This window comes from Ostrea edulis, chromosome 4 (assembly GCF_947568905.1).
Source record: "Ostrea edulis chromosome 4, xbOstEdul1.1, whole genome shotgun sequence".
In the NCBI taxonomy this organism is placed as follows: domain Eukaryota; kingdom Metazoa; phylum Mollusca; class Bivalvia; order Ostreida; family Ostreidae; genus Ostrea; species Ostrea edulis.
The window spans coordinates 25,003,947-25,031,522 of NC_079167.1; the positions used below are offsets into that span (position 1 = coordinate 25,003,947).

General features: G+C 35.5%; 1 protein-coding gene across 1 annotated transcript in view; it reads left to right on the forward strand.

Moving 5' to 3' along the window:
- The window catches only part of LOC125671589 (receptor-type guanylate cyclase Gyc76C-like), a 47,404-nt gene that overhangs the window by 15,906 nt on the left and 3,922 nt on the right, over positions 1-27,576 (forward strand). The window contains exons 3-17 of the mRNA XM_048907402.2: positions 5,539-5,842; positions 10,271-10,417; positions 12,181-12,356; positions 12,724-12,859; positions 13,092-13,240; positions 15,900-16,005; positions 16,278-16,356; positions 19,618-19,753; positions 21,429-21,584; positions 22,218-22,322; positions 22,459-22,530; positions 25,922-26,084; positions 26,208-26,351; positions 26,444-26,618; positions 27,371-27,511. Of these exons, the coding sequence (XP_048763359.2) occupies positions 5,539-5,842; positions 10,271-10,417; positions 12,181-12,356; positions 12,724-12,859; positions 13,092-13,240; positions 15,900-16,005; positions 16,278-16,356; positions 19,618-19,753; positions 21,429-21,584; positions 22,218-22,322; positions 22,459-22,530; positions 25,922-26,084; positions 26,208-26,351; positions 26,444-26,618; positions 27,371-27,511 (2,189 nt within the window). The remainder of the gene's footprint in view (positions 1-5,538; positions 5,843-10,270; positions 10,418-12,180; positions 12,357-12,723; positions 12,860-13,091; positions 13,241-15,899; positions 16,006-16,277; positions 16,357-19,617; positions 19,754-21,428; positions 21,585-22,217; positions 22,323-22,458; positions 22,531-25,921; positions 26,085-26,207; positions 26,352-26,443; positions 26,619-27,370; positions 27,512-27,576) is intronic.

Consider the following 27,576-nt stretch of genomic DNA (forward strand, 5'->3'; position numbering starts at 1 on the left):
AAGTAAAAAACATCTTATCCCAACCGGATTACTAATCTGCCCCAATGTCCGATACCAAAGGTAAAAGATTTCTTTCTTCTTCTTTTTTTCTTCATGTTTTGAAAAACATTTTAGACATTTATAATACTCATAGAGAACAAGTAACAATTTGTACTCAAAAATGTCAAAGAGTAGTGAATAACTTGGGCAAATTACTCATTATGAAAAACAAAACAATATCCATATAAAAGTACATATATAAATCCTGCGCAATACTTTTCAAACCGTTTGTACATGTATTTATGTTAAATTCTGTGTATGATAACCTCAATATGCATTTACCATCCATATTAATCACTTCTTTCGTGCATATTTATTATAATATTAGCGAGGGTTGGTTCGGGGGCGAATTGACAGTGGAGCAAGTTGGATACGGTTTTTTGAATAAGTGACAAGTCGACAAAATAGGCAACGATTCGACATAAAGATCCGAAAAGTGGTGGCAGAATTATGCCACCATACTTCCATGACTTGGATACACCTGCACTTATCTGAGCATGTTACAACTAAACAGACAAGCTATGCAAATCCTCACCATTGCTAGATCAAAGATATGTGCACAAGTCAGCCGATAGTTCTGCAAACTTTAAGTTTATTTGATTTCGACATATTGAATCGTTATGATACGTGATGAAAGGGGCAGCATGTCCACCCATATAAAGCCTCTCCATCGACAGAATGCGTAGAGGTATAGTTTATAGGGCAGTGGCATTAATTAAATTCTGAAGATATTATTTAAAAACAAAGCTGCGTAGGTTGAGTTTAATGTTTTAATTCTACGTTCTCTTCACTTCCAGTAGTATAAATTACTACATGTATTTACATCTCACATGCATGCACTTTATTCTGTTAGAAAAATGGACAAACATAGCCCATGGATGTAGGCTATGCCTGTCCACTTCTCTAAAAAAGAATAACATGTACTTCAGAGCATCGATAAACATAACAATTAATAAGAAGAACATACACACATTGTAATTAAAATTCAACAAAATGTTTGTATACAGAACACTTCAGTCCCTGCACTGCCCCCAATGAACACCTGGCAGCTGTTGCAACCCTCAGTCGTAATTCATTCTTCAGTAATGGTATGCTGTAATCAGGGGTAAACATGGATTTTTACAAATTATGGGTTTTCTACATGCAGTTGTTAGTAAAACTAAAAGCAGGGTGGTACAATGGAAATTTGTGGTATTATCAGCATTCAGTTTTACCACAAGTTTCCTGTGCCTGTTGATGTCATCCATCGATATGTTATACAAGTAGACCTAGACTCCGTTGCTAAGCATGATGAAGGGCAGTGTTGACCTTCAAACAGTCCTTTTGTGGTTTTTAGTTGTCCTTTGCAATTACTTGTTGCATTTTGATATGTACATGTCAGATTCTACTCATGTCTGTGTTGTACCTTTAATATCATAATTGTGGATCCTTCGTCATTTGTTTAGAGAAAAATCTAAGCGTAATATCGCGATGCATCGATGTCTAATACGTCATCACAACTGCTTTGATGTTTGGTCTGTATGGTCATCAGTAATTGAATTTACCGGGATATCTTGCTCTGGATCCAGGTTGCTTTTTCTCTTGGTATGTTCTGACGGTTTAGAGAACATTGACTAGGGATGTAATGATTATATGCTCCATTGTACTGGTCTATAGTCCGAGGAGTTTATTCGGTCACTGTTCTAGCATTATATAAGAGAATGGTCATTTTAAGATGTTCATCTCTTCGGTACTGTAATGTGCAATATTTTTGTTAAATGAATGTTTAAAACAATAGTCAATAGATGAGAAGTACGATAAAACAAATTTCGTAGAAATATGCAGATTACTCCATTTATCTGATCAAGATATAGGGCTCAAGGCGGGTGTGACCGGTCAACAGGGGATGCTTACTCCTCCTAGATACCTGATCCCACCTCTGGTATATCCAGGGGTCTGTCTTTGCGTTTCTTTTAATTTTCTATTCTTTATAGGATTTATTGATCATTGTTCGTTATCTTCACTTGTTCATATGGAATTTAGTTAATTTATAGTGAAGTTATTCAATCTACGTCAATTGGAATTTCAATGTTTCGTGATTTGTGTTTATTAGAGCTATTCTGCGCAGGTGTCACTGCTTGAGTGGCACAATAAAGATCCTTCCCTGGTCAATGACCACAAGCGCCGAGCATAGGCCTGATTTTGCAGCTCTTCACTGACAATGTTGTCGTCTCCATATGAGTGAAAGATTCGCAAGAGGGAGGTTAAACAATATAATTATATTCAATCAATCAATAGTCTGCGCAGGTATTCCCAAGTGATATTTATAATTTGATATTGCCGGTATTTCTGCTACAATACATGTTAGAAAGCTTCCATTGGGGGCGAAAAACTGCATAAAGGCGGTGTAATGCCTTTCGGAACATATCTCCTCCTTGCGGAGCTCTTGAACACCGGAACATTTTCTGCTTAAATTTTTGGCGTAAAATGACTAATATTACAGATCAAGGAAAATTGACACCTGTTGTTTCCGATGGTTTGGCAGTTGACACGTGACCCTCCGGGATTTGTAACGTACATCTAAGAACTTTCTTATGATGTATAACGAAAATAGTGGGTTTTTTTTCAAGAATTAAATTTCATTTTTGAAATATACATGAGGGTATGAAATGCGATGCTTTAAGCTTGCATTATATACATGTGCTTCATGAAAAGTATGCCGCCGTGAAGCGTTGCTGTTCATACTCTCACGTATTTTTAAAATGAAATTTATTTCATATACTTTACATTCTAAATTCATTTATGTCGGAGAATTCCCAGCCGTTTAAATTGTACTATACCGTTCACATTCATGAGGGGGCTATCATTTAAATTGGTAAAGATATCGAACGCAAAAACATTGGAAATTAAAATATACTCGTCTACATGTATATAAATATACATTTATAAAACTGTATAACAATTCCACGGGTCAATCGCACCTTACAATTCTACATGCACCTTTCCTCTTTACAAATACCTTTGAATTACGGCTATAAATCTTTGAAATGATAATGATGAATGAACGCAAATTGGTCTTTTCAATTCAAATTAGACTTGCAGTGTGATCATCAAGCGATGCGTTATTGCTGAGTTGTAATACTTAATGGTACATTAATGTCGTTTTGACAGTGTTTTTGTACGAAAGGACCAGTATTTTATCTTTACAAATGGAATCCTAATTATATAGATTTTTCAAAAAGATTTGATTTGTTAAGAAAATCTTTCTTGGGGGTAAGAAAAGGGGTGTTTTTTCGGGAGGGGTATTTTCTGCATTCGTATTTTTGAATAACGAAATTATATTCTCATAAAACAAATTAATTCATATAAGCCATTTTGTTCATCTGCATCTCATTTTATTATATTTATTCAAATTGCTACTTTTTATCTGGACAATTTCAACAATAAAGATGAGCATTTTAGGAATTCGGGAGGGTCTTAATTAAATGTGAAAGAAAGCAATTCGTTGCCTCTTACATTGTTACCTTTTCAAACCTTGTATTCTCCTAGTACTCGTTGCTTGTTCGTGACTTTCACCTCAGATTTTAACAAGAACACCTAGCATTATCTCACATCAGCTCATGACCTGCCAGTTGTATGCTTTCATACTTCAGAAAATGGAGAGAGAGAACAACGCCGCTCTAAAATACTTGATTGCTTTTAAATATGTTTTAGAAGTGGCTAATTAAGGGTAATTTCTCTGTAAACTATTTTAACAGCGCAATGTCTCTTGAAAATGTGAGTTAAATTGATTTTTGTACCCTCTTTACGTACAAAAATGTGTTTACACCTAAATAGGTATTTCATTAACATTTGTTCGATTTTCAGATTGAAGTGTGCCTTTCAAACGGGAACAACAACACGTTCCACCGGCCGTGTTGATTACAGGGCCATCCCGTTTTATTATATTCTTGATACTAAATTAATTTCAATGCGGATTCTATCTTTTATTAGCGACAATCTTTAATGTGCCGTATATTTTTTGGGGGGTTCAAATGCTGCTTTCAATTCAAGTGCATTTCAAATGAATGCAGATGGCTTTACGATCTATTACTTCTTTTCAAAGATAATGTTTCGGGATTGAGTTCCACGTCAATTAACAGAAGGCGGGACAATTTCTGGTTTGTGTATTCATAGAGAGGGTTCTTCACCTGTATTCTGTATATGAATAAGAAAATATTTTTATGTTTTTTTAAAACCTGAAAGTTAATGCAGCAGATTTTTTTTTTAATTTTTAAATGGACTAAATCACATTTAACATCATAGAAATTGCAAGTACAAACGCATTAATAGGAATCTTTAAATAAAATAGAGTAGTTGCTTTGCATTGGTCCGTTTTTTGTAAAGATATCTTTTAACCCCTTCTCTTATTTCCCATGTTTATTTCTCATTACACTAAAGGATCTCCTGAAAGAGAAACTATACAGATGAGTAATTAGAATACATGTCATTAATTTTGTAAGAAACGCTAGATTCAACCCACGCTACTGCGGGTAACATTGAGATCAATTTATAATGGCATGTGGATTAATACCGACTGACATACGTAACGTTTAGAGAAATAGGGACAAAAGTTCTGAATTAAATTAAATTGACTCATTAAATCTATAATTATATGATTTTGGAGGCTGAAAAACATGATTTGTTAGTTGGACCCCTATCATTGCTACATGTATAAGCTAGCGTTATTTTTTATATGTTAGTTTTCTCACAAATCCCAGGGGTTTGTGGGAAGAGCAGCATATCAGAAACCAAGTTTTTCCAATTTGAAGAAAAGAATTTTATGTAGTACGTGTTTTACACTGTTATGCAGACCTACATCTTGGCCTAGTCACCACCCCTAAATTTTCTCTCTCTCTCCCCCCTTTTTTGTCCTTAGATAAAGATAATTACAGAAACGTTTTAAAAGCTATATTCCTTATTTCGATATCGAAAAAAAAAACTCCACTCTAAAGCCTTCCCCGTGACCTTCGTTTCTGATATTCTGGATTCACCATGGTAATTGTGTTTTGTTATGGTAAGGAATAAATGAAATCCTTCAAATGTTGAGATTTTTTTTTTGTCTGGAGTTATATGGTGTATATTTTCCAATTTCTCCAGAATTGATTAATTAGGCGTCAATATTTCTGCTTTCGTTCAAATATTCTGTATTCATGTTCAAAACTTAATTGTTGCCAAATTTTATACTGATGGAAACGGTATAACACGAACCAGAAGACCGTCAAAATTCACATTGAATTTCAGAGAAAACAGAAAAATCAAGAAGAAGGAATATGCCAAATACAGATCTTAACAAAATACAATGATTACACAGAGAGAGAGAGGGGAGGGGAGAAAGAAAGAGAGAGTGGGGGAAGAGAAAGAAAGAGAGATGTGGGCATGTACTATAGCTAACAGTATTGAGTAAACATTTTTCTCTTTAGATTTATATGATATGAATCCAAAGCAATGTCATTTATTATGATTTACACTTTTAACCAGAAATGTGCAGACGATGACGTCTCCATTAAAAGCAAGTACCCCACCTTCGCCAGAACATATCCTCCCGTAACCCAGGTAACCAAGTCCCTCGTGGCCCTGCTGCTTCACTTCAACTGGAGGAAGTTCACAATGGTTGTGGGGTCCTCTCACAAGCAGCAGACGATTGCCGAAAAGCTGTTGGAGTATGCAGAAATTTCCAACATCACAGTAAATGATAGACAGGAATATACTGAGCCTTACATGCCCTTTACCAACGGGAACCCATTCCCAGGGATTGTGGACAGATCATATGTAGACACAAGAGGTATCACATTAAAGTATTATTGTACTGCTATAGACTAGGGTTGTCCGGTCAAATCGTGGACAAGTAAAATAAAAAATAATCAACGCTGTGTTCTAAAAATTTCACAACTCATTAGTACATTATTCTTACAAACAGATGTGTGCTCAAATAAAATAAATATCTTATTTCATATTGTATAATCTGTCTGTGGTATCGCCTTAGAGCGCACCTATGGTAATATCAAAGTATCATTTATGTTAAAATTTGCTCTTACTCCAAGGCAACATTGAAGCTGTTTGTTTCCATGTAAATCATAACAGAAAAACATGGTAGGTGTGAAAGATTGTCATTTATTTAAAATGACGAAAAATGTGAGTACTAAAAATACAGAACGAAATTGGTTGGGAGACATACCCGCATCTTGACTAGAAATGCAATATATAAAAGTAATACACAACAGCGTTCTCCCAGCCACAATATTGTTACAAAAAACAAATGCGATAAAATATTATATCATGAATTGCGATAAAATACAATATCATGAATCTTTACTGGAAACAAAAGTGGTGCATAATAAACCTTGTTTTGTGATCATTCTACTAAGAAAAGTTGGATTAAATGTAATGTAACCCTACAACGATCCAGGAAAACCACTGATGCATGCACTCGAGCTGTGCTCTAATCCTGCTTAAGCATGCTAGGAACTCATCTTGCACACACATAGGACATTCTGAAAGTTTAGTATGGTATGGACGGTACTATTATCACATACAACTAGTACTGAACACGCAATCTCGCCAACAGTTTTTGATTCTTTCACTGCTTCTAGTAGCCATGTGTCCGTAAGTTTTGGTCTACTACGGGATTCGGTGCCAAAACGTACGCTTATAACTCTCCCATGCCACTTGTATACTAAAAACATCTTCCGTGATCGTTTTAAAGTTTGTCATTCCTAAATCTCCACAAACCTGAATTGCTCTCCGTGCACGCGTCGTGATGTCATCAAACGTTGCCATATCCCGTTTGTCCAGTTTATCACTATATTGCATTTCAAATGCTTGGGAAACTGCCAAAAATGATGTAAATGTCTTGACATTCTCAAAATGTCACCATATTAGATTGTGGCATAGCAATACTTTTTATCGCAACCGTATCTATTTTGAAACATTACTTGCATATGAGTGAAATATTCTCGAGAATACAATATTTTCTTATGGAACCTAAATGTTTTGGTCGTGCGTCATATGACCATACCTTGCGAAGAATCAGAATATATTTAAATAAAATTCCTATTTTCATCAACAAAAAAGCACAGTGATACTGAAATATAATGGATAAACACTTGCTGGAAATTTCAGTTATGTACATGTTTTCATTAAAAACGCATTGTCCACGATTAAACGGGACAACCCTCTTATGTTATCTTCTATTTGAAATATCAGATCATTGCTGTTGAAACATCACCCAAGAAGATATGTTGATATTGAATTGTCTAATTTAACACATTTGGATTACTCGGTATTGAGTGAAACGTTGACAAGATGAAATTCATGTCTCATTTATTAACGTGTGTTAGTCCGATAGGATTCCCATGTACTCGATGTCTCCATTGTTAGAAAGTTCTACATGTTAACAAAATGATATACCAGATTTTTAAATATTATTTGTTAAAAATGTGTTGATTGTCTTATTCTTAAGACAACAGTTTGGTCCTCTGGTTCAATAAAACGCACATTGTCCTCAAACCAGGTCAATAATTTAATGTAATATACATATATAATCGATCGGATATGAATTATTTTAGCCAATGTCATTTGATACAAACGTCTTTGGTAATAAATACTCGGTATTTATCTGTCAGCGTCTAGAGCAAATGGAACATCAAGGTCTCGGTGTTTAGAATGATGCAGCCTTAGCAATGTTTTTCTGTATCCGACACAACTTCGTCGTCCTTTAAGAATGCAAGGAAACAAATATAACTTGCGACAACTCACCAGTAACTGCATTGTAGCAAGAAATACTAGATAAATGTACAATAGTAAGGCTTCATCAAATTCAAAGTCTTCCTATACGATGTCATAAACTAAGCACACAATTAAGTATAACATATAATCTCCCGGGGATGCTGGGAAACGCGCCAAAGATACACTCCTTAGTGACAAAGTTTATGCTTTGACACTCTGGATGATATTGTCTGGTGAATCACAAAATATGACAATGTGTTATAGGAAGAACTAACATCATATCCAGTTAAAACAATATTTCAAGTTTTTATTGCCAAACCTGTCATTTAAATCAAAATCAGACGAAAATGTTTATAAACACAAGTGAGAAAGTTCCCAGGGATAAAAATGCGGTGTGTTTTCTATCAAGTTTCTAGGGTAAACAAATTGCAGACCTTACAATATTTCAAATGGTATTATGGTATTCAAATGGTATTATGTGTGGCATATATTTAGGGAAGGTCTGCATAAAGCATTTAAAGAAGATTTTCTAAATCAGATTTCATTGAATTGCTCAAGGTAAAACACATCTGTCGAGGGGAACATATGTCCGATATTAAGAATCAAAAGAGAGATGCAAATGAGGTTACGTTATATTCACATTATTGTCACCTACTGAAAAAAATATAGAGATGAAAAAAATGTTTTTGTGTTGTCTCATGGTCATGTCATTTATAGCCAGACGGGGATAAAACTTGTTTTATCTGTTAGAGTAGTTTTCGTGAACGATAACACGAAATCTATTATTTCCGGAGTTGGAAAGCTAATTTGGGGGACATCTGATTGCTATTACGGTGTTGGAAACCTAGTTTATGCTGTTCGATTTATGTAGGGTAATATGATATTATTTTGTTGTTGTCGCGAATAGTAAATGAAAGTACCGTGTAAGGTGGCACTGCTAAAGCAGGCAATTCAAATTTTCTCTCACCTTTCCGTACTCCGAATTTTATACTGCAGTATGAACTATTTGAATACAATACACGTAACATACTGAAAATTTCAAAGTCAAGGTCACTGCCTGTGGTCATTGGAAAAAAAAATGTCAACGCAAATCACAGGCATTTTATGGGAATTTAAGGGAAAGTTATGACAAAATTATTACAATGAAATATATAGCCATTTGTCCCTAACTACAGTAATTATCTACGTATAATGCACTATTAGATATTGTGTGAATGGAAAGCTTTGTTTACCTCAAAATTAACGGAAATGTTTTAAAGTCCGCGTTTTCCTCGTGCAGCTTGCTGAAATTTATGTAAACTATTGTTGAAATCATTCGTTTTTAGGTTAATCGTAACAGGAAAAAACTTCTACGCAAGATTCGGGACTGTAATATAGAATATAAAGCACTTTTGCCGTCCTTATCATTGCACTATTTCCCGAACTACTAAACATGAATGCAAACTCCCTATCACATGTCATTTAGTTATATAATGTTGCTGAAAAAACTTGCATAAATTTGTCTTTTCACCGGTAATTGAAAGTCTATTTTCCACAACACGGGAAACTATTATCGTATCGTTTTCGTCACATAAAATACGAGACAACGGGAAATTGGTATGGGAGCCAACCACGACTGTGTCTTCAATGTCATTGCATGACAACTCGGCTTTTTGCACTCAGCAGCCAAACCTCGTTCCGTCCTCATCACAGAAGACTTTCATTTTGAATTTGTTTGATGTCATGGGTGGACTGCGATGGTTTTTATCAATTTCCGTTTGGTGTCACCCAACATAGTCACCACATAATGGTTTATTATTCTTAAATAAATGTGAAGGACATCCTTGTTTTGTTTCTATATCGGCCTAGCTTCTGGGCGCATTGTTTATTAATTTATAAGCTATTGAGACAGTCTTGGCATAATTACAGATCATGACTAATTCACGGATCAAAATAGCCACTTTTACGTCTGGCCAATCAACCTAAAAAAAAAAAAAAAAAAAAAACCCAGAAAAATGAAACGAAACATTTTAACGTAAAGTGATTTTGAAAGATTCGAATGCGGTTTCTCTCGCAAACATTTTGCTCATTTTACACTTGACTAAAATTCTGTTAAGCTAATTAAGTAAACGACTTTTTCAGCACAACTTGCAACAACATAAAGTGCACACACCGCACACTGATACTACCGTAAATCTGGATATTTTTGCGTCGATTTATTTTTGCGAATATGAGTAAAGAGCCAATATATTTATTTTTGTGTTTATTATTTTTGCGAATTTATGCAGGAGCATATATATACCAATCCTTAGAGTTATTTTTGAGAAAAATATTTTTACGAATCCAACTGACTCGCAAAAACGCTAAAAATTAATCGATGGCAAAAATAACCAGATTTACGGTAATAATAGAGATCTTTCTATGGTTGTGTATTTTAATGTACGTCACACCTTATTTTGATAATACCTGTAGATTCACACAATATTCTTATACTTGTTTCTTTCAGTATATGTTTTCTTGGGAGATTTGAATGGAGTAGTGGATCTGATGACGAATCTATATGACAGGGGTCTGCTAGACACAGGGGAATATATCGTCATATTCGTAGATCACGTGACTTTCGACAGAACGGATCCTCTCAAATACTTCAAACGTAGGTAGAGCAGAATGATTAAGGAAAGTTATTCGGTCGTAGGCAACTCGTTCTAATGAAGTTCCGTCAGGAATTTACTATTTCTACTGAAGAAGCTCAGAAAATTGTACAGATAATGTGACCCAGTGGGCGAAATGTAAACAGCATGACAATTAGCTTCGGAAGGAACTATTTTCATTACTATCAATTTCATTTATATCATCTGAAGAATAGACGGTTATGTCCGTCGTTAATTTTTATCAGCTTGCACTACAGATTCCACGTTGGACCGTTTTCGATACATCCTCGTTCTGTGTGATATAATATATATTATTCTGCATAAAACCATTAACGACTAACGAATGTGCACAGAAACGTTGGCCAAAAGCCAAACACTCTGGAAGTTCCTGGAAAACTATGACACCAAAACATGATTACAGAAAAATTATGTGTCGAGTTATCACACGAGACACGAATACGCATTTCCGATTCACCTTTTGAGTAATTGAAAAATGATTCACTTTAAACGATGTATAATTTGAATGAGCCTGTATTATTTATTTTCTGAGTGTCATACACAACTGTTAAGATGATGTTAAAGTCTTATGATCTTAGAATTTGTGTGTGTAGTCTAAAGTCATCCACGTTAGACTGTACATTGGTAAAGGAAGCGAAATGAAACGTTGTATCATTTCTTCATGTTGAAATGCATCTTTTCAAACCAAGGGTTTTCGGTCCCCATAAATCCTTAGCAGATTACGCCAATAAAATTGTGGCCAAATTGTAACGGGATCTAAGGTTCGACCTTAGAACTAATGAAACATATCTTTTCTTCACAAGAAATATGGATGTCAACGTCAGCTGTTTTTGGTTATTTTAAAATCCCTACGGTGACCTTGTGTCAGTTGTGTCAGATTGATTTTTTAAAAACAAAATCGGCAATCTCTCTCTCTCTCTCTCTCTCTCTCTCTCTCGCTCTCTCCATGTTCCGCCACGGTAGAGCGTTCGCCCCGCATGCGGAAGGTCGGGGTTCGAATCCCGGCTGCGACAGACCTAAGTCGTTAAAATAGGTAGTGACAGTTCCATTACCAAACGCTCGGCATTAGGTATGAATGTTACGGGTCCTCGGAGATGATATTCAAAACGGATACTCCATGTCACAGTTGCTGTCGCACTCTAAAGAACCCTCACGGCTCAATGACTGTAAGCGCCGAGTATTATATATATAGATAGATAGATAGATAGATAGATAGATAGATAGATAGATAGATAGATAGATAGATAGATAGATATATCTCAAAGTCAACATTTCGCAAATTCTATGGCCGTTTTTATGATCTAATTTGCGAAGACAAGCTCTCGTTGAATCGAATGCTGTCTGACGTTTCATACCAATTGTTAGGGCGTTCTTCACTACGTATTACCCCGTTTACCTGATCAAGATATAGGGATCACGGCGAATGAGACCGGTCAACTGGGGATGTTTACTCTTGGGCATCTGATCCCATCCCTATTGTGACGAGAGGTCCATGTTTACCCTTCTCTTAATTTTTTTATTCTTTATAAGATTTATTAGATTGTTCACTGTTCGTTATCTTCACTTGTTCATGTACATAAATTCTAAACATTTAAACATTTTTGCTGGGAAATAAATAGAATTGCATAAAAGAATGTACATAATATTCTACCACCCTTGTAATATGTTTCAACGTCTATAACTGAACCTAAGCAAAGTATTTGAATGCATTTTTCTCCTTTAAAGACTTTATGTTTTTATATTACAGGGACGATTGACAACCCTGAGGAGACGAGGAACGTGGACGCCGCCCGTTCCTTGTTGATTATCACACTCAGTCCCTACTCCAGCGAAAACTACACATTTTTTCAGGACAGAGTCAGAAAATTCAACGAAGAACCTCCATTTAGTTTCTACGATCCGTTCCCTGCGTTTGCGAAACTGGTATGAATTACATGCATTATGATATTTGACTTAATAGAAGTTCAAACACATTTGTTACTGCAATCTGATTAATATCAGACATCTTAGATCAGCACCGTATACTATACGGAAGAAGAGTATACGGCGCGGATCTAAGAAGTATGATTTTAATTAGATTGAGTGTTACTGTCAACTCTCTTCATTTCATTGACGATGGTTAAGTTAACATGTAAAATGACTAATTTGAAGTGTAACTGATTGCTTGTAACACTTTGTACATAGACACAAAGTTTTTTTTAATACCATCATATCTTGGATTATTTATATGAGTGTAGGTAACAATTAGTACCGAGCTTTTGAGAGACTGTTAAATTGTTGGATTTCACAGATAACAGTATATGCTGCTTACTTGTATGACGCAGTCATACTTTACGCGAAAGCTGCTCACAAGCTGATTGAATCAGGAGGAGAAATAACCAATGGAACCGCCATCATTCACTCCCTTTTGAACCAAACTTACGAAAGTAAGCATTGAAATATCCTTACTAAACAAGATTTACGTTCTAGTCATTACTATTCATTTAACATATCCTTATTAAACAAGATTTACATTCCAATCAATACTCTTCATTTAACATATTCTAACAATGGCTTCTGGTAACTATTTTCGAACACGATGCATATTTTAAGTACGAGTGCAATTTTTCTTTTCTTTATCTAAATGTCAATAATAATTCTTCATTTCTCTTTGCTCAGGTATTCAAGGCACAACAACTTTTATTGATCAGAATGGAGATGCAGAGGGGAATTATACTCTTCTGGCCAGGATGGAAATAGATGACCCGTTAACTAAGTATTCCATGCAGCCAGTTGGTCACTTTCAATCTAGCGATGGCTCTTTACCGGTAATTGAAGTAGATTTATTTCATCTGTGTTGACGTTTGATTTGCGATCTGGAACCACGAAATGACCGTTAAAGAAGCGATGCTAAGACATCTGTGTAATTTCTTAGAAGAAAATGAGCTTTGAATGAATGAAAATTTGGTCGACAGATATCATTGATTTTATTTCCTTTACGGATCATTAATGAATGGCTTGGGATAATACAGCACTTTGAAACATTATTGTAAATGGTCTGTTGATTAGCTAATTTGTGTGATTTAGTGGAAAACATTAACTGTGACATTCGTAATCCAACAGACCAAACTAACACAGAGATTAGGCTCCTACCATTAGTTAGTCACTATTAATTAGTTAATCAATCTACTGAAATCACATTGAAAACAAACTGATTAGTTTAAGTTTCCGATTATAAATCCAAAATGTTATGACAAAGCATTCGAGTCAAGACGAAATGATTCTTTAATCCGATGTTAACAAAAGTACTATCGCTGTGATATCATCGCGCATTTAAATCGAAAAACATGAAAAATGCATACAATATATGTATTGAATGAATGAATGTGTAAATATTCTGATAAGAACAGTTCTATGATACATTGGTGCACTTTGTTTCTTTGTAATTTGGATACTTTTCGAATGACAAATATGAGACAAGGTTAAAGTAGGTTTTGCATGATTGACCGGGCGTTATGATAGGTATATCCTAGGCACCTGATCCCACGTCTGGTGTGTCCAGGGGTCCGTGTTTGTCTGATCCCACCTCTGGTGTGTCCAGGGGTCCGTGTTTGTCTGATCCCACGTCTGGTGTGTCCAGGGGTCCGTGTTTGTCTGATCCCACCTCTGGTGTGTCCAGGGGTCCGTGTTTGTCTGATCCCACGTCTGGTGTGTCCAGGGGTCCGTGTTTGTCTGATCCCACGTCTGGTGTGTCCAGGGGTCCGTGTTTGTCTGATCCCACCTCTGGTGTGTCCAGGGGTCCGTGTTTGTCTGATCCCACGTCTGGTGTGTCCAGGGGTCCGTGTTTGTCTGATCCCACCTCTGGTGTGTCCAGGGGTCCGTGTTTGTCTGATCCCACCTCTGGTGTGTCCAGGGGTCCGTGTTTGTCTGATCCCACCTCTGGTGTGTCCAGGGGTCCGTGTTTGTCTGATCCCACGTCTGGTGTGTCCAGGGGTCCGTGTTTGTCTGATCCCACCTCTGGTGTGTCCAGGGGTCCGTGTTTGTCTGATCCCACCTCTGGTGTGTCCAGGGGTCCGTGTTTGTCTGATCCCACCTCTGGTGTGTCCAGGGGTCCGTGTTTGTCTGATCCCACCTCTGGTGTGTCCAGGGGTCCGTGTTTGTCTGATCCCACCTCTGGTGTGTCCAGGGGTCCGTGTTTGTCTGATCCCACCTCTGGTGTGTCCAGGGGTCCGTGTTTGTCTGATCCCACCTCTGGTGTGTCCAGGGGTCCGTGTTTGTCTGATCCCACCTCTGGTGTGTCCAGGGGTCCATGTTTGCCCAACTATCCATTTTGTATTGCTTATGGATTTATGAGATTGATCACTTGTTCGTCATCTCCACCTATCATACACGAACATACATACCTTACAATGTAAACAATGTAATGCATAGATAACATGCAATATGATATATACATATAAATATACGCACATACATGCATATGTTTTAGTATAATACATATATACATACATACATTCCAAGAACAATGCTCTACAATAATATACATGCATACTTTATAATACGGTACATCTATACATGTACATACATTACTATATAATGCAATACATACATACATGTATACAAGGCAGATATATACATACATATCCACATATACATATAAAAGCTCGCTTCGTATCCGGGAGGTCTCGCGTTCGAGCCCAGCTCGTGCCAGTACCGCGTCAAACGTACAGGTAGTGCTTGCTCCTTCCCCAAACGCTCGGCATTTATAAGTGAGAATCACGGGTCTTTCGGATATTACCATTAAATTGGAGATCTCGTATCGCGAGAGGCGGACCCACACTGCGACGACCCTGAGCGCTGAACATAGTTCTAAATTTGAGGTACTTCATCTTCAAATGGTGGCATCTTAATATGAGTGAAAAGTTCTCGACATGATGTGAAACAAACAAACAACCAACATATATACACATACAGACAGACATGTCTTAGAATACAATGAATAAACGAAGATAACGAACAGTGAGCAATCTCACAAATACCATAAATAATACAAATTTAAGAGTAGAGTAAAAACGGATCCTTGGACACACCAGCGGCCCCTATTCACAAAATATCTTAAGACTAAGCTGAAAAAAATAATTCTATCTGATAATCAAATACCGATCACAAGGTCATAAGTATGTATTAAAGTTTTATAAACCATGGATGAACTTAACATATCAATTAAGAAAGTCTACAAGAAATGAAAAATAAGAAAATTACAATGTTTGTATATTTTGATCGTAGTCGTAAGATGTTTTGTGAATAGGTACCCTGGTATCTAGGAGTAAGCATCCCCCGTTGACCGGTCACACCCGAAGTGATAATGCAATACATGCTTTCATACATACAGACACACATACACACATTTGCTTGTTGTGTTTTGTTTCAGGTCCTCTGATTATACAATTCTTTCTTCTGACATTTGCTTGATGTGTTTTGTTTCAGGTCCTCAGATTGTACGGTTCTGACATGATCGATTGGGTGTCCGGATATCCCCCTGATGATGAACCAGATTGTGGGTACAGACGAGAACGATGCATACCGCCAAAACGTGAGTAAAATTCAGAGATTAACGGTAAAAAAAAAGAAAAAGGAAATGCACTTTCATTCATGATTAATATAGTATCAGTCTATGGATATCAAATTAAACGGCTTTAAAACAAAATTTCTAAAGAAACCCCATGATATAAATGAAAGTATATTCCTATGATTGCAATATATACATATATTTATAACTGATAACTAAGATGGGCATGCCATAAAACGAAATGATGTTAACATATTTTACTTCAATAAAATCAATTACTGTTTTTAATTTGACAGAGTACACACTGGAGATTGTGCTTGGGACTGTGGGAGTCCTCCTGTTGATCTCCTTAATAGTAGTCCTTATTGTCTACAGGTAAGATAAATAGTAGTCCTTATTGTCTACAGGTAAGATAGATAGTAGTCCTTATTGTCTACAGGTAAGATAAATAGTAGTCTTTTTTGTCTACAAGTAAGATAAATAGTGGTCCTTATTGTCTACAGGTAAGATAAATAGTAGTCATTATTGTCTACAGGTAAGATTAAAAGTAGTCCTTATTGTTTACAGGTAAGATAAATAGTACTCCTTATTGTTTACAGGTAAGATAAATAGTGGTCCTTATTGTCTACAAGTAAGATAAATAGTACTCCTTATTGTCTACAGGTAAGATAAATCGTAGTCCTTATTGTCTACAGGTAAGATTAATAGTGGTCCTTATTGTTTACAGGTAAGATAAATAGTACTCCTTATTGTTTACAGGTAAGATAAATAGTGGTCCTTATTGTCTACAAGTAAGATAAATAGTACTCCTTATTGTCTACAGGTAAGATAAATCGTAGTCCTTATTGTCTACAGGTAAGATTAATAGTGGTCCTTATTGTTTACAGGTAAGATAAATAGTACTCCTTATTGTTTACAGGTAAGATAAATAGTACTCCTTATTGTATACAGGTAAGATAAATAGTGGTCCTTATTGTCTACAAGGAAGATAAATAGTAGTCCTTATTGTCTACAGGTAAGATAAATAGTGGTCCTTGTTGTCTACAGGTAAGATAGATAATAGTCATTGTCTACAGGTAAGATAAATAGTGGTCCTTATTGTTTACAGGTAAGATAAATAGAAGTCCTTATTGTCTACTGGTAAGATAAATAGTGGTCCTTATTGTTTACAGGTAAGATTAAAAGTAATCCTTATTGTTTACAGGTAAGATAAATAGTAGTCATTACTGTTCACAGGTAAGATAAATAGTGGTCCTTATTGTCTACAGGTAAGATAAATAGTAGTTCTTATTGTCTACAGGTAAGATAAATAGTAGTCCTTATTGTCTACAGGTAAGATTGATAGTAGTCTTTATTGTCTACAAGTAAGATAAATAGTAGTTCTTATTGTATACAGGTAAGATAAATAGTAGTCGTTATTGTCTACTGGTAAGATAAATAGTTGTCCTTATTGTCTACAGGTAAGATAAATAGTGGTCCTTATTGTCTACAGGTAAGATAGATAGTAGTCCTTATTGTCTACAGTAAGAGAAATAGTAGTCCTTATTGTCTACAGGTAAGATAAATAGTTGTCGTTATTGTCTACAAGTAAGATAAATAGTGGTCCTTATTGTCTACAGGTAAGATAAATAGTTGTCGTTATTGTCTACAGGTAAGATAAATAGTAGTCCTTATTGTCTACATGTCCTTATTGTCTACAGGCAAGCTATTTTAATTCTCTGCAAACAAAGCTCTCTCAGAACTTAATGAAAGTTTATTTGAAATCATCTTTCTCTTACGTCACCTCCCACCTCTGGTATGTCCAGGGCTTTGTAATACTTCTTCCGGGAGTCGAGTTGGACTCCTGCTGGAGTGTACGTTGTTTGCCCTTCCCTTAATTTTGTATCTTTTATACGATATTTATGAGATTTATCAATGGTTGTTATCTTGTTCATTTGATAGACCCGAGATTTCTTGGGGGGGGGGGGGGGGGGGGCAACCATTTATTGTAATGTTTTGTTTTGTTTTGGTATTGTAAAATAAATATTGTTCATTTTCATATTAACTCGAATGTCTTCCATGCGCGTCAATTCCAACAAAAACACGATAAACTGGTTTTAGAGTATATAATGATTGAAGATTCAATATTGTAGGAAATTGCAATACTGTCTCTATTTCACCATCCCTTTGTTCTCAGTAAATTATAGTTATCACAGCAAGAATATTGGCATTACGCCGTCATATTCTGAAACCACATCGCTCGTTTTGAAACAAAGGCCCAAATATTGCCTCCTCTAATAAAGTAAGAGAAATGGATGCATTTCATCACTGAAGGCTTTAATTTAGTTATGGGGGATCAGCAATTTATTTGGAGATCACCAAAGATATTTATCTCTTCGTCACCGAACAAGATGCGATCCGTGTGTAACATATAATCTTATTTCTGAGCTGAGATCTGACATTGGATTTCACTCTATCTTTAACATGGCTGTTGTGTCATTTATAGAGAGAAAAACACAATTTATCCATTCAAGCTATCCGTAACCAACACAATCAATAGGCTTCCAACTAACGGATATCTGTAAAGTAGTCTACATAGATACCGGGGAGAAATAACTTTGTAAGATCTGGATAATCTGCGAAACATGTTAACGTATAAAAATCAATTAATCTATTCTATGTAATCAACATGATACATAAATTCAGACATCATCATCTGACGTACTTCTACTCTTAAAGAACATAGATTGTACCTATACCTATCAGATTATTTTTTGTATCTAACCTTTCTGACGTACTTCTACTCTTAAAGAACATAGATTGTACCTATCAGATTATTTTTTTGTATCTAACCTTTCGGCTTCGTGTTCAGTGTCGCACATTTCAGGCTAAACCAGTCATCATAGGTTTTTGGTTTTTTTGGCACAGGAAGAACAATAAATTCGAACAGCAATATGGTAAAGGTCTGACAGTAATTAATCGACTTTTGATCAGTGACAAAAAGCTTTCTAATGTAGTTCCATTCCCAACATCATGAAACAGAGTCATAAAAATTAGTTTTATGGTGATTAAACAGTGCATTAACGCCGTGAACTGTGATATATGTAGATCTTCATATATAAATATCCAAAGCGATCTATAAAACAGTACTTTAATCAAACTGGCATACTTTTATCGATCGAGAAAGTCATTATGCAAAACATGACATGTCGTGAACCCCGCCATGCATTAACGCATATATGGTTTTGGGCAGTTTTTTGTCTAGTTCAAAGCGCCATCTATACACGCATACATGAGTATGGGCAGTATTTTCTCTACTTCAAAGCGTCATCAACTCATGCGGTTATGGATTTGAGCAGTATTTGTTTTAGTTGAAAGCGTCATCTATCTTGATGTGTAAAACGTTTACCGATTTCTACAGGGTCACGATATACAATTAAAATAATTTCTGAATATGTTAAAGTCTTTTCCCCACAAAAAGAACTTAATCGAAAAAGTAAAAGTGAAATATACAAATTTCATTACTTGGTAAATTTATTGCTAAAATTAGACATACGCTTTTAATACCTTTACTTAAAGATTCTATCTTATTCATGACGATCAAGTTGAAGAAAGTTTAGAAGCATAAAGATGCCCTTTGTTCTATTTTTATCACAGGAACTGGAAATACGAGCAGGAAATCGCCGGTCTGTTGTGGAAGGTGGATAAAGCGGATATTCACGCTTCAGTGTCCGGCCACAAGAACGCAGAATTCATCATGGACTCAGAAAAGAAGGAGGCCTATGGCAGCAAGGTATGCCTGTGTGAGTTTATTTAAAAAAAAAAAAAAAGCTCTTGTAGCCAGGACAGATGTAAAGGCACGGAATTTAGAAGTGAGAGCAGCAGGTTTCAAATGAGACCTAAAGATACGAGTTAAACTATTCTGGGCACCATGCATTCATTGTGCATGTGCCACTTAATCCACAGCTGGTGACGTTTTTGTATGTGGGAAATATTCTCAAGGAGATGTAAATCAATAAACAACTCTAACAAACCTACAGTTTAAATAGTATGTCAATACCGGGCGTTATTCCCAATCCTTCTACTGAAAACCTACATATATGGGACTGCATCATCTGTATACACGGACTTCATATTGCCTCTTCACAGTATCAGAAAAAAATACACCTGATAAAGAAGGATCCTCATAATCACAACAATGGTCTTAATAGATATAACCATATAGATCCAATATAAGTTATATATTTTCGCCAATGCTGTGCATTTTGTTTGTTTTCTTCCCGTTCAAGACCCTTGGTCAAGATTAGTGAAAGAGGCATATATGTTTAAGAAACATTTCTTGTTTCTACTTGGCCTTTCTTCATTTGTTTTAATTACTTTCCCTATAGATAGTATTGGTAACAGTTTTTGTGTCATCTGTGCAGCATAACAACTTTTTGAGATTGCCTTTTATATTCGTCTGTCCCTCACATCTAGGATCTTAATCAAAGTACAGAAAGTACTCCAGGGAGTCATTCAAAGAAAAACAAAATTACTGCAAAAAATAGATACCACTGTTTCTTTTTAAAGGTGTTGCACGACTCATGTTAATTTCCCTAAAGGTGTTACGTGAAAGATCGATTAGATAAAGTTTTTAAAATATATAATGAAATCAATTGGAACTTATGTCTTGATTCAAACATTTTTGTAAATAAATTTGAAAGACGGGTATATATTGACAAGAATTAGTCAAAATAAATTTAGTTGAAATCAAGCACTACGCAATTTCTCTTACTTTTAGCATTAAAGTACAAGGGTATTCCCGAATTTCAGGAAAAAAACTGCCTCCGTGAAACAGAATAAATTTAGCATACACATGCATGTTCTTTGAGTTTTCTACTTAAAACTGTCGCTCTGAAATTTTGTTTCATGGGGATATTTTGTTGTTGTTGCAGATTTCAAAAATAGACACAATTTTACTACTTCACCTGTACGTTAATTTTCCATAAGAAATTACGATTCACTGTGTGGTTCAGTGGTTAAGGTCGTCGAATTTTAAATTTAAAGATATCTTTTTTTAAACGACCGGGTTCGAATCACTCAAGGATACAAGATTACATCAGTGGTCCTTGTAAATATTTATTAAAATGGCCTTTATACACAAGGTACACTCATACTAAAAATCAAGTCCGATCTCTGTTGTTGTTAGGAGTTGAACTTAATTTAATTCCCTTACATGTAGGTCATCACGCACTACTCGAATGAATACACAGTGAAGGACTTTGGCATGGACCCCATCACACCCTTGCTTTATTTGAAATAACGTTCCCCTGAAATGTTTCTGCCATGCGGAAACAGAATTTTTCATCCAGTGCTCTCAATACGATTAATGATAGCAAACAACCTTGATTAGCTTGATTGCTAATAATAAATACAAATACCTTGCTGAACTGTGGACATTAAAAATATGTGCATTTCTTGTTCCTCAGTTGTCCTTAAACAGTCAGCAGTCCATGGACTCCCGCGCATCCAACCAGCAGGTCTACGCCGCAACAAGCTATTATAAAGGACAACTAGTCGCCATCAAGAAATACGAAATCAAATCTCTGGTCATCAATAGAAAAATGCAGAAGGAAATGAAAGTGGTACGGTGGTGACTATTTCTTTTGATTTTCTGTTTGTAAGTCAGAACAAAGTTAATTCATGTGAAAAAGAATATCCTTAGATTTATAGATATACATGTCTAAAAGATAGGATAGTATTCTGTATGATACCAGCCTTTCTGCCCCCCCCCCCCCCCCCTTTAAACTAAAAAAGAATAAAACTCCTGCGATCTATGCAATATATATGTGTACTTCAAAGATATATTATATAGATATAATAAACGTTGAATAAGCCTGCGCTTAATGTTTTATAGAAGAAAAACTGCGTGAAGAATTATCATTTTATGTCTAAATACCGGATATGGCAGCAAAGAAACCGACATATTTTTCATGTCATAATTTCGGTTCTACATAATTTTGACCAAATTGAAAAATAAAATCCAAAACAAAACAATTGAGCTGCATCAGGATTCTTGCATAAAATACACCTAATTTTGAAAGGACAGAGCACGAATGTCAGTTTTTGTGCGTAAATTCAGCTATTATGATTTGTATTCCTTTATGTCATTTAATTTCATAACACTATACTACTGAATGCAACAGCTACAAATAAAACGTAGGCCTATATAGTGCTGCGCAATTCGTTTCTATTGTGCACATATGTTAATGTTTCAGATGCGGGATTTACGACACAGTAATGTCAATGCGTTTATTGGTGCGTGTATTGACCATCCGAGATTTATTATCCTGACTGAATACTGCTCCAAAGGCAGCCTGCAAGTATGCATATATTGAGAAAAAAGAACTTTGTAATCATACATGACGGATTTTGATTCCTTCATATTTGTTTCCTTGGTAACTGAAAAAAATCCAATTCATCATCCTAAATGGTTTTGTTATTTGTATCATTTTAAAGGACATTTTGGAAAACGAAGACGTCAAACTAGATGACATGTTCATCGCATCAATGATTAAAGATATGATACAGGTAGGGTGACCACGGGGTTTTATTTCACTTCAGTTTACTGTATTCACACGAGTGTTTGTATGGATTTAATGTCGTAACTACTTGCGTATCTGTTGCGATTGATTTTGTTTGTATTTTATGATGACACTTCTAAAGTACGTTTCCGTTTTAAACATCTTCTATCCCAGTCAATGGGACGAATGAATCTGAGTTCCCCTACCTACACTGGATTCCCAAACCTCACAAACCCCTTACAAACTGAGATAAATCACATGTTATATGATCCACTAAGCCTCTGTCTCTACACCTCACAAAAACAAGCAAGTAAATCAAATGAAGATTCTCAAAAATTTCGAAAAACCTTTAAAAAATTTGAAATCATGAAACTTTTTTTCAAAATTAACAGAATAAAAACGTGTGACTTTTTAACACTTTACAATACATTCCTCACTCTGCAAGGTGAAGATAATGAACAGTGACCAATCTCATAACTCCTATAAGCAATACAAAATAGATAGTTGGGCAAACACGGACCCCTGGACACACCAGAGGTGGGATCAGGTGCCTAGGAGGAGTAAGCATCCCCTGTTGACCGGTCACACCCGCCGTGAGCCCTATATCCTGATCAGGTAAACGGAGTTATCCGCAGTCAAAATCAGTGTGCCAAGAACGGCTTAACAATCGTTATGAAACACGTCAGACAGCATTTGACCCAATGCGAGGTTGTATTGACGAACTAGATCGTTATAACGACCATAGAATTTGCGAAATGCTGACTTCAATCGAGACTGTTGAAACCCCTGTACCATCAACTTGTTTGTCAGTGAACAGTGACCAATCTCATAACTCCTCGATTTAAAAACTGACTATACGCAGAACAAGCTCTTGCATATCGAATCAGTTGAGATATATAAACACCATATGCAGGTGATAATGGAATATTGCTACATAAATATGGGAAGTTGACGATGGAGAAACTGAAATCATCCTGTTTGTCATACAGTTGAGTTGTCAGTTTGCCGTTAATGTCTACTTTCAATAAAATATCTAAGTATGAAGCAGAAGTGGACGACTCTGTGGTGTCCTTTATTTCGAGCTCACAGGGATATATCAAATCGACATATGAATGAAAGCTATTATTGTTAATAGACAAAACGTTATCGATATATCTAAATGTCGAATTGAAGGCCACAGCGAGAAATTTTTTCTTCTCGCGTAGAAGTTTTTGAATAAAGTCTGCTTCATATGAATATAGAAACAGGTCAGCTAACAAAGGAGCACAATTCGTGCCCATGGGAATTCCAACAGACTGTTGGAAGACCTGATCACCAAAGACCATGAAGATATTGTCAATGAGGAACTCTAGCATATTTTTTATTTCAACTTCAGAGTACCTGTGCTTGGAATCAGAGTGGTGTTTAACAAAGTAAATTTTTGAATGACTGATCACTAGATATGAATATTTCCGTTTTTGCTGAAGAAGCAACTGTCTATGATGTCAAAAAGTTTTAGATTTAAAAGAATACAAAATTAACAGAATAAAAACGTGTGACTTTTTAACACTTTACAAACCATTCCTCACTATAGATTTAAAAGAATATGCGTTTTGACAGCTGTTTCCTTAATGGAAATGAAACCCCAGAATATTTATATCCTGTGATTAGTCATCCAAAACATACTTCGTTAAACACCATCCTGATCCAACGCACACGTACTCTGTGTTTGATAAACCAGTCATTGACAATATCTATGTAAACTTACGAAACAGGTCGGTATTTCAACAGTCATTTCGAAATATATGGGCACAAACTGTGTTCCTTTAATAGCTGACCTATTTTTGTATTATTACGAGGCAGAATTTATTCTAAACCTTCTACATAAAGGTGAAGATAACAAACAATGATCAATCTCATAACTCCTATAAGGAATACAAAATAGAGAGTTGGGCAAACACGGACCCCTGGATATACCAGAGGTGGGGTCAGGTGCCTATTAGAAGTAAGCATCCCCTGTCGACTTGTCACACTCGCCGTGAGCCCTATGTCTTGATCATGTAAACGGAGTAATCCGTAGTCAAAATCAGTGTGCCAAGAACGGCCTAACAATCGGTATGATACACGTCAAACAGCATTTGACAAAATGATAGGTTGTATTGGCAAACTAGATCATTATAAAGACCATAAAATTTGCGAAATGCTGACTTTAAGCGAAAGTTTTGAAACCCCTGTAACATCAACTTGTTTGTCAGTAGTCTGCCTCGATTTAAAAACTGATCATACGTAGAACTAGTTCTTGCATATCGAATCATTTGAAAAATATAAATACCATATGCAGGCGATGGAGAAGTGAATCATACCGTTTGTTAGAAAGTCGAGTTGTTAGTTTGCCGTTAATATTTATTTTCAATAAAGTATTTAAGTCTGAAGAAAATGTACATACGTTGTTGCACAGTACATTTGAAGTTTCCCCTTCACAACTGTTAATATTTTCTTGAGGAGGAAAGATAGGGTTTGGTAGAACATATATTGGATCCAGCAATATATCGTTGTTTGTAAAAGTTTTTGTGAAGTTTAACAGTTGGAGTACGATTACCAAATGAGGAATTGATACTAAGTTCGTTTAAAATACAGTTGTATTAACATAACATGAGAGCAAATATATTGCTGTTACATTCATCTTGAATTTCGGTACATTGACTACACTTCACTACTTAAAACAGATATCAATAGGATATAACCCAGTGAACTTGAAATAAAAGCAACCACAAAATATTTTACATATGATTCATAATCATTGCGATATTTTAATGAAACAGATGTTAATGACAACTTAACTTGATGGTAAACAGAATGACTTCAGTATCGCTAATGTCTACTTCCCATATTTGTGTAGTAATAATCGATTATCATCTGCATATGGTGTTTAAGTCTCCCTACTGATTCGATACGCGAGGGCATTTTCTGTGTATGATTATCGAAAAATAAGTTAATGTCACAGGGGTTTCAACAGTCTCGTTTAAAATCAACATTTCGCATAGTATACGGTTGTCATAATGATTTTATTTGCAAATACAACCTTTCATTACGTTGAATGTTATTTGCCATATTTCTTACCAATTTTAGGCCGTTCTTTACATACTCAATTTAACTATGGATTACTCTGTTTACCTGATCAAGATATGGGGCTCATGGCGGGTATGACAGGTCAACAGAGGTTATTCACTCCTAGGCACCTGATCTGTTGTTTTCATGTTGTTTGCTGTCTTCTTGATTTAGTATTATTTATAGGATTTAAGAGATTGGTTATTCGTTACTTTTCATAACAATAATATATCTTCTCTACATATTTATAAATTAGGAAATGATTTTTAAAAATCTATGAAAGTGTTTAAATTTTCACCTCTATGTTTCAGGGTCTCCTTTTTCTGCACAACAGTGAACTTGGTTTCCATGGTAATTTGAAGTCTTCAAACTGTGTTGTCAATAGCCGCTGGACACTGCAAGTGTCTGACTTTGGACTTCTTGATATCCGAGCCAAAACGTATCGGAAAGAAGACGAGCATGCATACTACCGAAGTAATACGACGTGAAATTATAATGATCTAATATAAATAGTGAATTTTTCTTGGATTTTGTAGAATAACTTTTATTTAATTTAAAGCACACTGAATCTTGTACATTTATATATACTTTTTTCAGATTTATTTTGGCGTGCACCTGAAGAATTACGTAGTCCCCAGAGAAGAGGGTCACCAAAGGGGGACGTGTATGCGTTTGGGATTATTCTGCATGAAATTTTCGGAAGATGGGGGCCTTTTGGATTTTGTAATATGGTGCCTAAAGGTAGCTACACTATTATATCTTGGTATACATGTATGATGAAAATAAATATCTGTATGTCGGTTTAAGAAATCAATTGCTTTATGAATTTTTAGATATTGTATACCGTGTAATGGATGGTGGACCAATCCCCTTCAGACCAGATACAGGTTCTTTGAAATGTGAAAAGTATGTGATTGACTGTATGGTGGAGTGTTGGAGTGAATTGCCGGAAGACAGACCCGATTTCCGTTTCATTTACAAAACATTACACAAAATGCGAGAGGGAATGTGAGTTTTATTTACTGTCGCAAGAATTACTTATTCTCAGCATAACATATTAGTTCTAGTTGAGAAAATTAATGCTTTTGATTGTCAATACTCACTAACACAAATTGAATAAATCAGTCAGTGCTACATGTAATTCAATTTCTGCTGTATCGGATTAGCGTAATTTCATTTTGCTATTGACGTATACTCCTTGTGATATTGATGTTTTAAAGCACCAACATCGCGATAGTATTATTTCTTGTGTCAAATATGATTCCAAGGGATTTTAATTATTAATTCATTTGATAAGATCTAAAGATTGCCCTACAATACATATTCCTGATACAACATTTTCAATTCTCAAAACAACATCATGTCAGTTTCCATACACTAAATCAACGAATAGTTGAAATTCAACGAATCGCCAGAGTAAGTCTCTAGTCACAAAAACTTGTTCACTTAATTATTACTTGTAATTAAGTTTGAGAAACTGGTAGATTATGTTGTCAGGTGTAGTATTGATATAAAGAGCTCTGTAACAAATTATCGGTTGATATTGGTAAAATAGATTGTGATGTTCATTTTCAAAATAAATACTTTTTTTATATATCTTATTTGCCTCTAGTGTCAACTTCAAATTTTACTAATATGTACAACCATAAAACGCTATGTCAGTAATATCAATATGGTACATATAATCTGCAGTATGACTGAGTTGTTGATTGTGTGGAAAAAAGTAGACACATGTACATGGACTTCCATATTTTTGACAGGAAGAGAAATATCTTTGACCAGATCATGACGATGATGGAATCTTACCAAAACCATTTGGAGGAATTGGTAGAGAGTAGAACAATACAATTGGCTGATGAAAAGAGAAAAACGGAGACATTGCTGCACCGCATGCTTCCTAGGTATGTTTCTAGCTGTAGGTGTGGAAGTGTATGTGAAATAGGTGGGTATATAATGGTGATTGTTC